The 17,592-nt window shown below is 38.2% G+C and overlaps 2 protein-coding genes across 2 annotated transcripts; both read left to right on the top strand.

The window, feature by feature from the left end:
- Positions 1-1,290: 1,290 nt before the first annotated feature.
- Positions 1,291-9,250, top strand: LOC114478600 (protein S100-A16). The gene is made up of 3 exons (XM_028471772.1): positions 1,291-1,445; positions 8,651-8,774; positions 8,846-9,250. Exons 2-3 carry the CDS (start codon positions 8,655-8,657, stop codon positions 8,999-9,001), a joined length of 276 nt encoding a protein of 91 aa, XP_028327573.1. The 5' UTR covers positions 1,291-1,445; positions 8,651-8,654; the 3' UTR covers positions 9,002-9,250.
- A 2,277-nt stretch (positions 9,251-11,527) lies between these two features.
- Positions 11,528-16,861, top strand: s100t (S100 calcium binding protein T). Its single transcript, XM_028471601.1, has 3 exons — positions 11,528-12,333; positions 14,336-14,498; positions 16,181-16,861. Exons 2-3 carry the CDS (start codon positions 14,337-14,339, stop codon positions 16,340-16,342), a joined length of 324 nt encoding a protein of 107 aa, XP_028327402.1. The 5' UTR covers positions 11,528-12,333; position 14,336; the 3' UTR covers positions 16,343-16,861.
- Positions 16,862-17,592: the final 731 nt, after the last annotated feature.

Below are 17,592 nucleotides of genomic sequence, written 5' to 3' on the forward strand. Positions count from 1 at the left end.
AAACCTCTATCTGGGAGTCTTCCTTTGGTGTGGAACAGTGATAGAAAGTAGCAGTTCCTGAGGCCTCACAGGGGACACAAACCTACTCAATCCAACTGTGGAAATTTCCATAGAGGCGTTTTCTAAAGTCTTCATCACTGGGGCCACTAGATGGAGACAGAGTCATGGATTCTACTTAGCTGGTAGTGAACCAGTGGTGATGACACTGAGGTTCTCACCTCTTCCAACAAACACATTCGTACTCAGAAGCCTGCAAAACATGAGGCTGCTTTAAAGATCATTTTTTAGTGGGATTTCTTCACTTTTGCTGCAGCTTTATAAACAATACTGTAATATTAGCCATTTAAGCAGATTTCACTCACATCTTTGTCCTCCTTAGATACTCTGTTGCCTTTCAGAAAATCAGAAAAACCAGCAACACAAAGACATCATGTCAATGGACTATTATTATAATATTACCCCATAACATTTGTACTTCTTCTTGCTTTTTTTCCCCCACAACTTCCTCACTGAGTCACTTTGTCACAAGACACTACTGAGAACAGATGAATCCCAATGCAAGCTGATTCACACACACACACACACACACACACACACACACACACACACACACACACACACACACACACACACACACACACACACACACACATCTAACTGCAAGCAAGGACCAACATGCTTTTTTAGAATGAGAATGTGTGTGAGTGTGTGTGTGTGGGTGTGTGTGTGTGTGTACAAATTCTTGGCTCCTCTTACACCTGAAACACATCACCCCCCCTCCCCCCTCCCCTCCCCCCCCAGGAGGACACAGAGGTGTGGCGTTATTAGGAGTGACAGGACAAAATCTCATTAAATATGAATGTATAAGATAAGTACATACTGTATGTATTGTATTACAGTTAGAGTTGTGGCCATTTTTAGTCTGAACAGAGCATAATTGTGGTATAAAGTGTGTGTGTGTGTGTGTGTGTGTGTGTTCCCAGCTCTCCTGTGTTTCATTTGTGTACTTTGTCTATGCTTGAATGTGTCTTATGCTCCAGTTTCAGGGTGTGGTTGAACTCTACTAGGTAAAAAAAAAAAAAAAAAAAAAAAAAGTCAGAGAGAGAGAGAGTTTTGTGTTGTAACTGTGAGTGGAATAAAAACGTATTTAGATGTAATTGTAGTGGTAATAAATGACAGAGGTGTTAAAGACATGATCTAAATGTGGTGTTTTGCTGCTGCACAGATGGAAATGTTTGTTAGAAAATGTGTCTGAAAAGTGAAGAGTGGCTCAAGCTGCGCCTCTTTCTACATTCCTGCTCTCCCAGCACACGCCCTAAGACAGAGAAAAAAAATTGGCTGGAGTGAGAGAAGTTAAATCACGGAAAAGATATGCCGAGCTTCCATTAGTCTGAGCCTGGAGAGGAGGACCTGACACACTGCAAGATCTGCTCCCTGTTGCTAAGGTTAGTCTAGCTGCACAATATACTTTTAAAGCTCTTTTTTTTTTATTTAGATAATGTTGGAAAACAGTTGCTTTTTTTTGTATCCTGGATTTTCTTCTTCACAGGGTCATGAATGTTGTATGCGTTCTGTTGTGGGTCCGATGGGGGGAAGGATCGGGTTCTTCTACTTCTTTTTTTTTTTTTTTTTGTTGTAATCCAACTCCAGTGCGTTTACACTTCCAGGGAAACCGGAGTCTCCCATCGTGTTATTTATTTATGTGCGTGTGTCAGGATCAGAGCCAGATGTAAATGTGGGACATCTCCGTTACGCATGGCGCGTCATATGCTCCGTGAGTCCGGACTTCTGTCTATCATTTTTCCTGAAACGGTTCGATGTCCATCAGCAGTGAAACTGTCGTAGTGTATAGTGTATGTAAGGACGAGCATGAGAAACAGCGTGTCATGAACAAAGAGGAAGTGAGTCAGTTCCACCTGAGGCATAAACATCTCAGAGGATCATATACTGTTCCAACCTGTAACCTGTTACTCAATTTAAACACAATGTGTTTGAATAATAAGCTGTCAAACCGATTTACAAAAGTTATTGATCCATTTTTCCATCTTGTTTAATTAATTTATATATGAATGTATTTTTAAGGTGTGGTCAGTTATGTTCCATGTTCTCGATGAGCATCTGTAGCTTTCATAGAGTTTCTTTGAGGGGGAAAAAAAAGACTCCAAACTCATCTTTGTTTGGATACATTAACAATGAAAATGATTTTAATGAGTTAAACATAACAGTAAGTATCTGTGATTTAACTCTGGGATGGACTGGTGTCCTCTAAACCCATGGTTCTCAACCTTGGGGTCGTCAGATGCCTTCAAAAAAATTAACAATATTATGTTTTTTTTTAACAATTTGAGCCAATTTTTGCTTAAAATTAGCCTTTTTCTGCAACTACACCAAACTTGCAATGTCACTTTTTTTTTTGCACCTTTTACTGTATTTTTGCTACATTACTCCCATTTCTGCCACTTCTCATCAAATTTCAATTCCTTTTCTGCACATTTGTTTTTTTTTACTTTCAAGACATCTTTGGCACATGTCGCACATGTTGACCTATTATTGTCACTTTTAACCTATTTTGACCATATTTCAAGCTTGTTTTTTTTTTTTTTTTTTTTCCAATTTAACCACATTCACAAATTGTCATGCCCATTATTTGCCAGTTTAAACTAACTGTTCCAATATTGACCCCCGATTCAACACCTTTTCCACCGTTTTCTGGTCACTTTTAACCTATTTCATTTCTGATTAAAACAAGGATTTCCATCCTTAAGATGACTATATACTAGAACATAAATAATAATAAACTTCCTGGATAACAGTGGACTTTAATTAGATAAATAATTAAACGTGGTTATCACAGATTCATAGAACAATGGACCATCATTTGCCGACTTTATGGATGGACCCCGAAAAGCTCTCCCCTTATAGATGACCCTGTCTCCACACGACTGTTCTTCAATGTTCATGTCTGTGTTCAAACATCTTCAGGTACAGTGGGGGTCTCTGGCATCTTTATTTTGGGGGTTGCAGGTTGAAAAGGTTGAGAACCACAGCTGTACCCAACCTGGATAGGCTCATGGTCCCAGTAGCAGTTGCAAATGACTTTATAATTTATAGCTCTTCGTGGACTCAGACTGCAGGATAAGAGAGTATAGAATATTGATGGAAGTATATATATATATATATCTTTCTGAGGCTGCTTGGTCATATCCATGTACAGTTAAATTAACACAATGAAACTATGTGGCAGATTCATTAATCATGTGATCTGAGGGAAAAGCTCTCGGTCGAAATTGGGGAAATAATTGGATGAAAGTAACTTATTCCTGTAACACACCTTCCTGTGTGATAGCAAACATATAGCGTTAGTGAGCGGCTAATCTGTAATGAAGCCAGTTATTCCTATTTTCATTTGGGTCTGTTAGTGTTTGTTTTTTTTATGCTCTATTGTTACAACAACAAGTAGAAGTGTATTACTGTTGTTGAGTACACACTTAAAGCAAGCGTATGTAGAATAATTGCTACTTCCTTTCGTTTAAATGCAGAAGTTTCCAGATTGTGGGTCAGATGATGGCCATTATTTTAATTGGATGGAATGAAATGACAGATTTTAGGAAGTGTAAGGAACAAATCTATGTATTTTCATTATTGCTCCTTCATTTGTGATATATGTTTGGTAGTCAGTTTTTAAATTTGGATGTCTAAAGATGTTTAAAAATAGAGACTGTTAGTTTTCAGGTCATTAATTCATAACCCAGCGAATAGAAGAATGGAATGCCTTCATTGTCACTGTACACATGTACGATGAGATTAAAAAAGCCAACTCCAGTAACAGTGCAAGGAAGAAACAATAAATACAATGTAAACTGAGGACATAAAGTAATAGTACAAAAATGAGGTAAGATGGGTTTCTTGATAGTTTTTGGTCCCTCCCTATTTAGTTTTAGCTGAGAGCTGAGATTTCTGAGTCTGGTTGTCGTGGTTACTTCATGTTAGTTTATTCGTCTCAAATTTCAATGTCAATTTCTCATCAAATTATGTCTTTTTGCATCTTCAGATTGAAGCGTTGCTGCTGTTTAAAATTCTCTAAAATACCACAAAGAAATCTCAAAAAAGTTGACGACAAATTTGAAAAGCGAGTGCTGCTAATCACAGACTTTGTTGCTTATTTCATGTGAGGCCGAGCGATGGTGAGAGGTCACTGTGGACTTTGAGCTAATGCTGCGTCTCCTTCTGATCACTCCTATAACCGTGTGTCCTGACCTGATATTTTCATGTCTGACTGAAGACTTATTGGTTTCAAGTTCATGTCATTACACTGGGGAGGGACACTAATGGATGGTGGCCTGCCAGGCTGTTTGATGGATGACCTGAACACGTGTGATTGCACAGAGACACTATGGTCAGCTGCTGCTGGACCTGTGAATGATATCTGGAAGGTGTTTGGGGCAATAATAGTTCATTATTAAATAATGATGAGCAGCATGCTGTTGTTGACAGATGCTTATTGAAAGCTAGAGACGTTTTTGGTGCATGCAATGCATGTGAGTGTGTGATGGCATGGAGACATGAAACTCAAGCCTGGGTTTGGATGCTTGCTCTCATTCAGCCACTAATTAGGTTAATGCTCAAGAAGCCCTAATTGGTGCGTGCGTGTGTGTCCCTGTTCGTGTGTGTGTGCTGGGGGAAGTTGCACGACGTGGGCAGTGAAGTGTGACACCCATGTCAGATGGGAGATTTACCAGCTTCTACTGTTACTCTGAAAACATCACTAGAGGAAGCCATCATCATTATCCATTCTGGGCATCCAGTACCAGTACATTATCCGTTCTGGGCATCCAGTACCAGTACACACTGTAAATCCTGAAGCTGCTGCGATACTTATCTACTTTATACTCATCTCCTGCTCTCTATGAGCAGCTGTTTGGGATTTCTACTTCACTGTGAGCAACTAAAGCAGATCCTAGAAGAGAAAAAAAAATATTTTCTTTGTTTGAGCAGATTTTGTTCTGCACATGTGGCGACCACACCCTTTAGTGTCGTCTGTGGGCCTTTAATCTGAGGATGATCTCATTGTAACTTTCCCATTGTGTTGTTTACAACCAACAGTCATAAAAGTACACACTGTTATCCATCAGACATCAGACAGGCAGACAGGCAGTTATAAACACGTTGAAACAATAAAATTAAAATGTGTCTTTTGAGTGTGGAGTGGAAACTCGCTTAGTTGCAGTAATTCCACTTAGAGCACATGTGTCAGACTCAAGGCCCAGGGGCAAAATCTGACCAGTTAGACCAGTGGTTACCAAACAAAAGACAAGTCAAAATCTGAAGGCACACCTATTGTGCAAAATAGCCTTTATAACACGTGTTTTCACTCATATCATGTACAAATATCTGTAAATGTGCCTAACCCTAACCCTAAACCTAAACCTAAACCAAAACCGAGCCATAAACCTAAACCTAACCCTCTAACCCTAACCCTAAACCTAAACCGAGCCCTAAACCTAAACCTAACCCTCTAACCCTAACCCGCTACGTACTTATACTTCGGTAACCATAACAATAGCACCAGGTGTTGTCCGTACGGCAACCGTACAAATAGACACTTTCAAAAAATTAAGGTATAGAGTTTGCCTCTGTTTTATGAAATGAGTGCATACAAAGTAGTAGATTAAAAAAATAATTATTTTTGTGCATGTATATTTCAATAATGTGTGGTTGTCACAAAATCACACCGTTTGGGAACCACTGTGTTGACCATTCAATTCAGCCCACAGGAGAAAAATATGAATCAATGTCTAAATTACCAAATAATTCAGTTGCACATACTGTATCTCAGCCCTTCTAAATACACAACTTCAATGACACTCCGCAGTATTTTGAGGATCGCAGTTTTCCGATGCTTTTATCATTATTTGTGACTGCACTCATTTTATATATCAAATTGTTCAAAGAACTCAGTTTTACTGAAATGATTATGCATTAAAAAAAAAAACAAGTCACAAAATCAATGAAATTTAAGAGACAAAATCTTGCAGGAACTGATATCTGTCCTAAAAACTGTCGGCACCTTACATACTTTATGTATCATTTATGTGTCGTGTAAAGTACAAACTTGGGGAAATTATTTTTGAAAGTGCTAATTTTCCCGCCTAAAATCTCAAAGTGTCAAAATGACTTTGAGTGTTAGTGTTGCTTTTGACTCTTTTAGAGCTCCTGTTTGCACTTTAATCAAAATTGTAGTCTTTGTACTGCTGTCGTCTGGTGGATAAGTTAAACTATGACAAAAGTTCTAAGTCAATATAATTGTAGTGAGGCACTTTAGGTTTTGCAAGAAAGCAGAAAAGATTTTGGTTTTGATCAAACCCAGGCCAGGCTTTGAATGAATGAAGTTCACATGATTTTTCCTCTCAGTTTACAGAATGAATGACTCATTAGAGTCTGAATTTACTTTGATTATGAATGTGTGTGTGTGTGTGTGTGTGTGTGTGTGTGTGTGTGTGTGTGTGTGTGTGTGTGTGTGTGTGTGTGTGTGTGTGTGTGTGTGTGTGTGTGTGTGTGTCAGCCTTGTGATGGTCATGCGCTCCTGAGATACTGACTGAGATAAAGTGGTGAGACAAAGGAAGAATTCTTGAATGGATTTTTTTTTGTCAACATAATAGTGTGACCGTATAGAGCAGAGCTTGACAGCTGCTTTATGCAATAGTTTCTGACAAGCTGAGTGCTTCTGCTGCTCCACGTAAAACCAGAGTTGAAGAATGTGACGGCTCCTGTAGTTATTCCGATACTTTCCCGCAGCTGTGAGTCAGCCCTGCCTTCCTTTTCCTGTTCCATGTTTTCCCCAAAGATGCCCGCAATCAACACTCAGCATTCAAAAAGAATTAAGATTACTCAGTAGTGGGATTTTTCACCACAGGACATCTGCTCAGCAGATATTTATTATAAGCAGAGCAAAGTGTTACTAAAATAGCCTAAGTGGAATTTCCGAGACATGTGTGACAGAGAGAGACAGCTGTCCCAGTTTGTTAGAACTGACACCGATTGGATGAATGCATCCCATCATTACTCTTAGGACCAGAGAGGGCAAAAAACTTATCATGGTGTAGGCCCTTGCACCTCCCCCAAAGAGCTAAAAATCCTCTTTGCCAGATATTAGTTAGTTATCTGCATCAGTGATCCTGATCATGGTATCATGGCCATTCACATTTCTATCACTATTAATAATGGTACAGTAGGTCCAAATGTAACATCACATTGCACTCTCGACTTTAAATAGTCAACTCTCCCCTACCCCTTCCATTGTCCTACCCTGACTTCCTCTTCCCTGTTCCTTTCCCCCTCACAGGTGTAACACTGCCCTCTCTTTTCATAACCTTTTTTCAACCCTTCCTTAGGGAGAGCTGGTGGTGGTCACAGTTATGCATTAAAATAAATGTATTTATTCAATTGAAAAACTAAATAATAATAATAATAATAATAATAATAATAATAATAATAATAAAACATGCATAGCTGTCCCAAAAAGATCTTCAATTCCTCTAAACCTTTGAAGCTGACCTTTGCCATCAGTGATTTGGATCTATTCAATCAACACTCAATATTTAGTGACTTTATGTGCTTTACTTTTAGTAATTTCTGTTACAGAACATGCACATGGAGATGAGATGCAGACGTATTCCTTATTTATTATCTTTCTGCCTTATTTTTAACGCAATATAAAAGTGTCTCCAGTCTTCAGAGTGCAGATTGAAATTAAAGTTCAGAGTTTTTGGTCTGATGAAGAGATGTTTTGGAGCTCACTGCAGGATGCCATGTGTTCCTGTGTATGAGTGGATCTGTGCCACAGCAGACGGGCATTAGGCCGTAATCTGAACTCACAGCCTGCAGTTTGCTGTTTGGGATCAGATGTCCTCCGTCAGAGATCACAGCTTCCATTGTGTTTACCTTCAGAGTGAAGCCCCCATCACTGCTTCTGTTTCTCTTCCACTCATGGGCTGACATCATTTGTTTGTTTTATGAAGACCTTGATGAGAGATAACTGTAAATGTTATGTTATTAAAATGGGGCCATAATATGGTTGAGTGACACTTGCTGGGTTCATTTAAAACATTAACATTAGCTAGCATTAGCATTAACCTGGCATTAGCATAGCATTAGCATTGGCATTGCAGTAGCCTAGCATTAATATTAACCTAGCATTAGTATTAGCCTAGCATTAACACTAACCTAGCATTAGCCTAGCAATAGCAAAAACCTAGCATCAGCATTAGCCTAACAATAGCATTAGCCTCACATTAGCACGAACCTAGCATTTGTTTTAACCTTGCATTTGCCTAGCAATAGCATTAATCTAGCAATAATATTAACCTAACAATAGCATTAGCCTAGCATTAACACAAACTTAGCATTTGTATTAACCTAGCATTAGCATAACAATAGCATTACTCTAGCATTAGCACTAACCAAGCATTTGTATTACCTTGCACTATCCTCACTAATTATTTTTATCACACCCTGTAATGTAGCATATTGAAATGGGATTGCTATAAAACACTCCCATTGGCACAATGTCAGAGTGTCTGCATGTCTAAGATATCACTTTATCTTTGTTCTTCTCTGTTTTGTCTTTTTAATGTAACGCACTCTTGCACAGGAACATGGAGTCTGCTATTAAGACCCTGGTGACAACTTTTATCAGTTCCTCCAAAGGGAAGGAGAATCTGGATAGTAAAGGCTTTAAAAATCTGGTGGAGAAACAGTTCAGCAGCATCCTGGAGGTGAGGATTTGACCATCAAATGTATCAGAATGTTGCCTGAACACACTAATTCTGCTTTTGTGTGTACTTAGGATGCAAATAGTGCTGACAAAGTAAAGGAGATGCAGCAGGGATTGGATGCCAACGCTGACGGAAAGGTCAGCTTCGGGGAATACCTCACTCTCGTCGGCTACTTGGCCCAAAGCATGAGTGACAGGAAGACTGCAGCAGCCGCACAAAGCGATTGATAGAAGCCTCAGAAATCCTGGTGTTCTGGCTCTTTTCGTCCCTCTTTCCAACGATGTCCGTCTCGCGTTTGCTTCTGGGTGAATTTAGCCCCTTCACGACCCTCTAAAGTACAGCTTTTCATCTGTTGTGTTCATGCTGCATTGATTTCCACTGCCAACACACATTGAAGGACTGTGCCGCAAAATGAAAACGCCAAATCTACAAATGTTATCATTATATTTTAAGAATAAAAGCTTTATACAAAACTACTACATTTTGAAGTTGTTGTTTTACTTGGTGTTTAAGTGACAAACACATAGATCAACCTTAAAGAATCAACGGCAGCAGTTCTTTTTAAACTCATTTTGTCAGTATTTAATGAAAACATATTTTACCAATACATCAGCTCAATGGGAAGTTATTAACATGTTAGTTGCAAGCATATCATCAATAGCAGAAATGGATAATTTTCATCACAGCTGATCTGAGAGTCAGATTATAAACATTCATGTCAGTATTCAGAATAATGACCGAGCTAAGCATAAATACAGGAAAGAACAAAAGGATTTTTGTGTTATGGTGTCGTTTTTTTTTTTTTTTTTTTTTTTTCTGGTCTTTTTTGTGTGTGTTGTCGTTTTGTTTATGTTTGGAGTCATTTTGGATATTTTCTCTCTTTTGGTGTGTTGTTTTTGTTTTGGAGAAGCTTTATGTAGTTTTTGATGTTGTATTTGTTTTTGTTAGCCATTATGTAATACTCTGTAATTTTGTTTGTTTGTTAGAGTAAAACGTTTGTGTGTATTTGTTGTTGTTGTTGCTGGAGTATATCCAGGATATCTCTTCGTCTCTTCACCTAACCAAACATTCTCTGTCACAGAGCAGCTGTACTATGAAACAGGATATAAACATGTTCACTTAAGCCAGGTGATTTCAGCCTGGTTACGTGCACGCTCCTGTAATAAGGGTGGAGATTGCAGCGTCAGACCAATCACAAACACGGTTACGGAGAAACACTGGTGTAGAGCAATTAAGGAATAATTCTTTAAAATATCCGTCCGTCCTTGTTTAGACCCGCTTTGTCCTATTCTACGGTTGCGGGGTCTTTAAAAATATGAAGAATTAAAATCCATTATTCAGACCTAAAACAACACTGTTGCTGCAGAAAAAGCAGGAAGGAAGGAATGCAGGCAGGAAGCTGCCAACACTGTTAATGCGTAAAAGCATGAGATTATACAACACTGTATTAATCCATGGGAAATAAACTGATTAAATAAATAAATAAGTGGGATGATAAACAGACAGCGCTCTGATCAGTTTCACTTTATTACAGCACAGACGTGTTTCTATTCTCCTCCTTTATCACACACACTGAAATGAGAGCGCATTGTTTCACTATAGTATGTTCCTGCTGAGACTATCTGTGTCACCATAGTGCATATACTAATGAATGACTTGATCCGTCCGCGATATGAGAGCGCCCAACGCAGGTTTCATCAGTTTCATAAGTCTATCAGATGTAAGTATATCCATTTTCTAAAGGATCCTTCATTCTTTTGGTTAAATGGCTAAATGCAATTCTTTCATTTAATCATTAATCATCTTTATTTCCTAAGCACAGCTGTCAGATCCGCACCAACCAGTATCTTCTAACAATGGGATGGTCATTTTTCAAGAGAAATGATTGGTCAGGTGGTGGGACTTTAGTACTCTCTCATATCTTAGCCAGAACAAAATCTGGTCCCGACCAGGCAAGTCGTTCAGCCTAAGTTACCATGGTGATTTAGCCGGGTAGTATAGGACACCTGTATAAATCCTGGAAGTTAACACGATAGGAAGTAATCCAGCTTCGCAGTACAGGCTTAATGTAAGTTTACTTTGGGTCCGCGAAAAATTAGCCCCCGGGCTGTGGACTACAGGCCGCCTGTTGCCCACGTCTCTTCTATAATGATTAATTATCTTATTGATAAAGGTAGAAGTTTAATGGTTTCTTGGTTATTTAGCTATTGGAGTTTTTGCTTTTTTGTTTTGTCATGTATCTACCCTGCAGGAATGTGGGCTGATAATAAGGATGTTATTACTGATAATATTTGACACTATATTTTCCATTCTCAGAGATCAACACTGTCCCAATAGCAGTAAACACATGGATACCTGCTCCCTTCGTCGCCAAACCTGCTAAATATAGCCGTGACATCCCTCCGACTGCTTCAAATCAGCATCCTTTAGATGCTGCTGCAGCTTTTGCAACCAGATCCGGACATACACTATTCGACTCCTATTGTGCACCGTCCTCCACTCTGCAACACTATACATGCACACGTTTTGTGCACGCAACATGCACACACACACACAGTGCGACCCCACTCACTGACACAATATACTGTAACATGTCGATTGTCAGGGCAAGCAAACAGAAGAAATATAAGTTCATTTAAAGGATGTTTTTGTTGTTTTGCGCCATTTTTTTAAGCCTTATATTCTAATTAAAGTAGTTGGACTGTGTATGATATTATAAATATTGTTACACAACTAAAGTCTGCAGAACGTGTGAAACAAAGAGTAGGAATTGTTCTGTTTTTAATAGAATGTGCTCTTTGAGATGGAGTATTTTCTCATGTAGTGTGTGTGCGTGTGTGTTTTCCTTTGTGTGAGGATTTCTCAGCTCTGACTGCTCCATTCATCAGTGCTTCTCTGATCCTTTGGATATACTGTCAGACATGAGCTGCTCTCCACAGTCCACACCACTCCTCATGAAGCCGAGGTGTTATTAAGGCGTCTGACTTCATCCTGGCACGGTGTTTATTTAAGCACGCCCTGCTGCATATTGTTTTCACATGAGATTCTACATGATTGCACAACAGTGAAGCAGGATAATCCACTGTCACACACACACACACACACACACTAGCAAGTTGTGACAGTAGCTTGGTCGGTTGTTGCTGTAATATTCAAAGTATGAGTACTGTATAATGCAGACTAGGTTACTCCAACCTATGCAAGGTGGACATCTGAGAACTAAATTAAACACACAGGCTCATGTGACTTGTTGTGGTCATATTATGGGTGATCTAATTTAGTTAATGTCTTGCAGCAGTTACCATTAGTGCTTTGGTGATTTTGTCATTTTTGACAAACACTGTAATGACAGGCAGGTGGGCTTTTCTGGGTGTCTACTTTGCAGATGGCAGGTGTCTGATATGTAAGCAGAGAGGGATGGAGGGAGGTGGGAGGTGAAGCAGTGAGGAGGGTATTTAAGACGCCGTGGTCCGCATCCTCCTCATCACATGGTATTACCTTCTCTCCCTCTCTGACTCTCTGCACCTGAGCAGCAGGACAGCACTCCTCATCTATTCAGGTAAGAAACCAGGACAGGATGTTTGGTTACAGGGGACAGATTTATACAGGGATAAATGACATTCTGCATACAGCTGAAGGCAGATTTGGATGTGATCAGACATAAAGTTGTTTATAAAGAATTTTCAGTAACACTTTACTTGAAGTTTTATACAAAAAGCTGACATTACGCTGTCATTATTATGACATGAAACCTTTCATTTGCGTGAATAAGGTGTCATGAAGGCTGTCATTAAATCTTGTCCGTTACCCTATCCCTGAGTCTTTGTTACCTAAACCCCTAAACCTAACCTTTACCTAAATTTAACCCCTCACCCTAACTCTAACCCTAACCCTAACCTTTACCTAAGCCTAACTCTAACCTTTATCTAAACCTAACCCCACTATATCCCTCCACCTAACCCAAAAAAATGCCAACATAGCTCCAAATGTGTAATAATTTAGCGAAAAGTGTCATAATTTAGCAAAAAGTGTAATAATTTAATGAAAGGTGTAATAATTTAGAAAAAAGTGTAATCATTTAGTGAAAAGTGTCATAATTTATTGAAAGATGTCATAATTTTGCAAAAAGTGTCATAATTTAGCAAAAACTGTCATAATTTAGTGAAAGGTGTAGTATTTTAGCGAAAAGTGTCATAATTAAGTGAAAAGTGTAATATTTAGCATAAAGTGTCATAGTTTAACAGAAAGTGTCACAACACTTAATAACAGCCTTCATGACACCTTATTCATGCTAATGACAGCGTAATGTCAGCCTTATGTATAAAACTTTCTGTTACAACATGGTTGGTCAACATGACACAAATGCATTTAGGATCCATGCATAATATGATTGATGCAAATTTTTTTAAAAAAAATGAAAAATCTTTATATTGATGTAAGGTGTGAGTGACAGTGAAGAAAAGTAATTGTGGATCAGAGGTAATAATCACCTGTCGTGTCCTTTCTGCTTTCCAGGGAAACTAAAGTAAAAGCCAGATCATGTTGCATGTTTGTGTCCCAGTTACATCTCCTCTCCTCCGCTGACTGTTTTCACAACCCAGCTTAGAGTTTCACTCTTATCCGCTGGCTCACATGTCCAGCTGTGGTCCGGGCGCTCACTGCAGTGACTGAGGATCAGTTTATCACAGGCCAAATCTTATCAGAACCTCGAGGCAGTGGAGGATAGACTCACAGAGCCACTGTATTGTTTTGGAGTTTTTCCTCCCCCAATTTTTTTTTATTTTTAAAATCCCTGTCATAAGACTGATACAGAGGATTAGTGTGTATAGCTGAATAACTGATGGCATTGTAGCCTTTAATGAAAGATTTGCCTGAAACAGCATTTCATTTTACCCTGAAAATACTTATCGAAGCTAAAACTAATAGGGATGTTTAATTTTGGCCTTTTTGTCAATATTGTCCGACACAATATTTTCGATTTCTGATATTTACCGATACCGATTTATGCAGAGTTCCCTACAAACTTAACTTTAGGTCACATAATATATCTATTCATGGAAATAACAGGTTATGCTACTTTTAATGTGATGCCCCACTGGATGTACAGTATATAAACATCATCTGTGCAAATTAGGAAAACTTATTCAACTTTAGTAATGGAAAAAAGGGCCATTTTGCGTGTTGTCTCAAACAACAGCATATACTGATTTTTCCAATATCGGTGGAAAAACCGATAATACATTTTATGGCAAATATTCGCAAAAAATATTAAGGATGCACTCGTTATCATAACAGCAATAGAGAGAGAACTACAAGCAAACTGACAAAAACACTAACAGTCATACAATAAAAGGGAGAAATTTAGAAATTACATAAATAAATGTATTCTCTGACTCTTACTCTGCATGTGTTTATGAACAAACGTACTCTTTTTTGACTGTTATTTTGACCTTAACCTTTTTGATGACCTTCTTTCCCTGACTGATGTTTTGAGCAGTGAACTTTCCTCCTCCCTCATCAGAGCATCATCTGTTTTCTATATCAACTCTGCCCCTCCACAGAATGTCTATGCCCAAGTCCGAGAACCCCTCCACCCTGGAGAACGCCATGCAGCTGTTGATCCAGACCTTCCATAAGTACTCTGGAAACGAAGGGGACAAATACACACTGAGCAAAGTTGAGCTCAAAGAGATGCTGACCACAGAGCTGGGAAACTACCTGGGGGTAAGACACTAACACATGATCAGGCTCCCTGTTTACCAGGGTTGGGGTCAATTACAATTCCATCTTCAATTATCTATGTGCAATTACAACTTAATTATGATTACAGCACCTAACAATTTTTCTGATTACAATTAAAATGACAATTATCATTTTTTCACCCCTGAAAGTAAAATACAATTATGTTCTCAATTACTAAAGTTCAATTACAATTGATTACAATTACTGAACCTTTAATAAATAACCCCATCTCTTTATGGAGTCTTTATGTGTGTCTTTATTATTCAATCAAAAAAAAATAAAAAAAAATCACTTAAATCATAAATATTTTCAATCACAGAAAAAAGTGTTCAAATGCAAAAAAAAATATTTGAGACTCAAATAATTGCATTTGAACAATTTTTTTTTCTTTGATTTAAAATATTTATTTTTTAATGAAGTAAACTTTTTTGATTGAATAGGTTTTTTATTTAAGTGATTTTTTTTTTTTTTTGGTTGAATAATGAAGACACAAATCTACCGCCATATCTCATGTGTTAGCTTTCTGTTAGCATCTCTTATGATCACGGGTCAGTTTGACCCATGTCCTAAATCGGCTGTAAAATACACACACACACACACACACACACACACACACACACACACACACACACAAATTATCTTATCATTCTAATGTGTTTCTCATCCCTTGGTTACCTTGTTAGGCTTCCACCGCATTAGCTTAGCGTTAGCATTAGCTAGCATTAGCATGAATTTACATTCCCATTAGCTAGCATTAGTGTTAGCTAGTGTTGGCATTAGCATAGCTTAGCATACCATTAGCATACCTGTCAGTGCCCAATACTTTCACAGAGCGGACCCTTTCAACGCATGCACGCACACTACGTCACTTCCTTCACTCGCAATCCTTACGACTGCTGCTGGGACGTGGTATTTGAATGTAAACTGACCATACGACATTTGTTAAATATTTTAATAGTACACATTTAAAAATGTGAACGTATTGTGGTGTTTTTAATTGTTATTATAAAAAAACGGATAAAAACACAATACACAACACTGACAATCAAAAACCAAACAGAAAATAAGATAAAAACCAAAATGAATCGGAATTCACTCACAACGTACATTTCTAATTCTTTTTAAATAGCAGGGTGTCAACCTTTTAAATAGTACACAAACTGCAGTAAAATAGGCCGACCGGATGGAGACGCATTTCGCGCATGCGTTGGAAGGATCCGAAACAATCGGGCTCGGGTATTGACGTGTTGCGGGCATGCTTTGAAAGGATTGGACACTGCCAATACCATTAGCCTAGCAATAGCATTAACCTAGCATTAGCATCAGCCTATCATTAACATCAACTTAGCATTAGCTAAGCATTAACCTAGCAATAGCTGAACATTAGCAATAAGGTTGAAAAGGATGAGAAAGTTGAAAAAGGTTGAAATGGGTTGAAGGTATGAGCTGAACATAAGTTACACATTATTAAAGTACAAGCATAAACTTTCTGAATTTTTTGATAGCTTATTTGTCAAAATCAGACAAGAAGGAGTTAACGACAACGGAAGAAAAAACGGATAACAATAGTGAAGATAGATGCCTCCTGCATCCTCACTATTGTTCTCCAACCTGCTGTTTACTGATCCCATCATAATCACTGTTTGATGCCCTCACACATGCAGAACGCCCAGGACAAGGAGGCGGTGGATAAGGTGATGGGAGACCTGGACTCTAACAACGATGGGGAGGTGGACTTTACCGAGTTCATCATCCTGGTTGGAGCTCTAACTGTGGCCTGCAATGACTTCTTCCTGGAGTTTAACGACAAGGGAGAGAAGAAGTGATCACCATCCACAGCACCAACATGTCTACTCTGAAAAACCAGGAGAGAGGAAAGAATTTAGGCTCCACCCACTGCACCCTGTCAATAATAACCCAGTGGTTCTTGAAAATTCAAAATGAGTCAAAAATGTGAAAAAGGTCCAAATTGTTACTGTTGTTCTTCTTCAGAACTCATTAGAACAAAACACAATCACATATTTTGAGAACAGTACCAATAAAGTTCATTTACTGGACTAATAAAAGGTGTGACCGTTCTCGCCCTCCACCCACAATTTGAGAACCACTGCATTATCCTGATGCGCATGATGACTACATACATTTAATTTTAATATGACCTAAAGATGATGTTTCTGTACCTCTCTGTAATCTCCCGTAAATCAATTTAAATCTGTAATATTGTTGTTATGTGAAACTAGATATTTACTCATTAGCTCCTGAATACCGCCTTCTTTCTGTCTTATGTGCATTTTGTAACACATTCATGATGGAGGAATTCACCCTGGAAAGATTAAAGGTGACCTTTGCTGATAAAAATGCAACGTAGGCTGTATTTTGTTCTAGCAGAAAATGCGCATGTGCAATAAATGGACACAAGGGGGCAGCAGATTCAATAGAAAGCTCTGGCATTAAAAAGTGACGCATCCTATTTTCTAAGCAGAATGTGAGTTATTTTAATCATATTTTTCAGCCTACAACACAAAGATCATCACACTGAGGGGAATAAAGTCAGAAAAACTGAGAGGCAGCAGCTAGGAATATAACATTTTTCAGTAAGGGGATTTTAAAACAATAAATTAAGATAAATAAATAAATGAAAACCTGGTTCAGATGAAAATATTGGTATGTTCTATAAAATAGAAATTAAAAAGTCACAGTTAAATGAAACCAACTTTTTTTATATATATATTGGAACATGAAGCAAAGTGACCTTGACACACACAAGCATGCTGCATAAAAAGGGAGTTACCAGCTTCACTACCGGAAAACAATCATTTTGTCCAATTTGGGAAATTTGGGAAAACATTTGACTAATTTTTGCTCCCAATGCTGCAAAAAAATTTAACCGTGTTAAAAACCAAACCTTAATTGTGAAGTGACATGCTACAGTATTATTATATTACTGTATGTTGTGCTTTAATAGATCATCTGTAGACTATTAATAGTTAGCCCGACATATATTATGACACAGCGTTTCTGTCAAAAATCCAATGATCCAAACTTTTCAGAAAAATTAACAAGAAACTACTGAAGA

This window comes from Gouania willdenowi, chromosome 16 (assembly GCF_900634775.1).
Source record: "Gouania willdenowi chromosome 16, fGouWil2.1, whole genome shotgun sequence".
Classification (NCBI taxonomy): Eukaryota; Metazoa; Chordata; class Actinopteri; order Blenniiformes; family Gobiesocidae; genus Gouania; species Gouania willdenowi.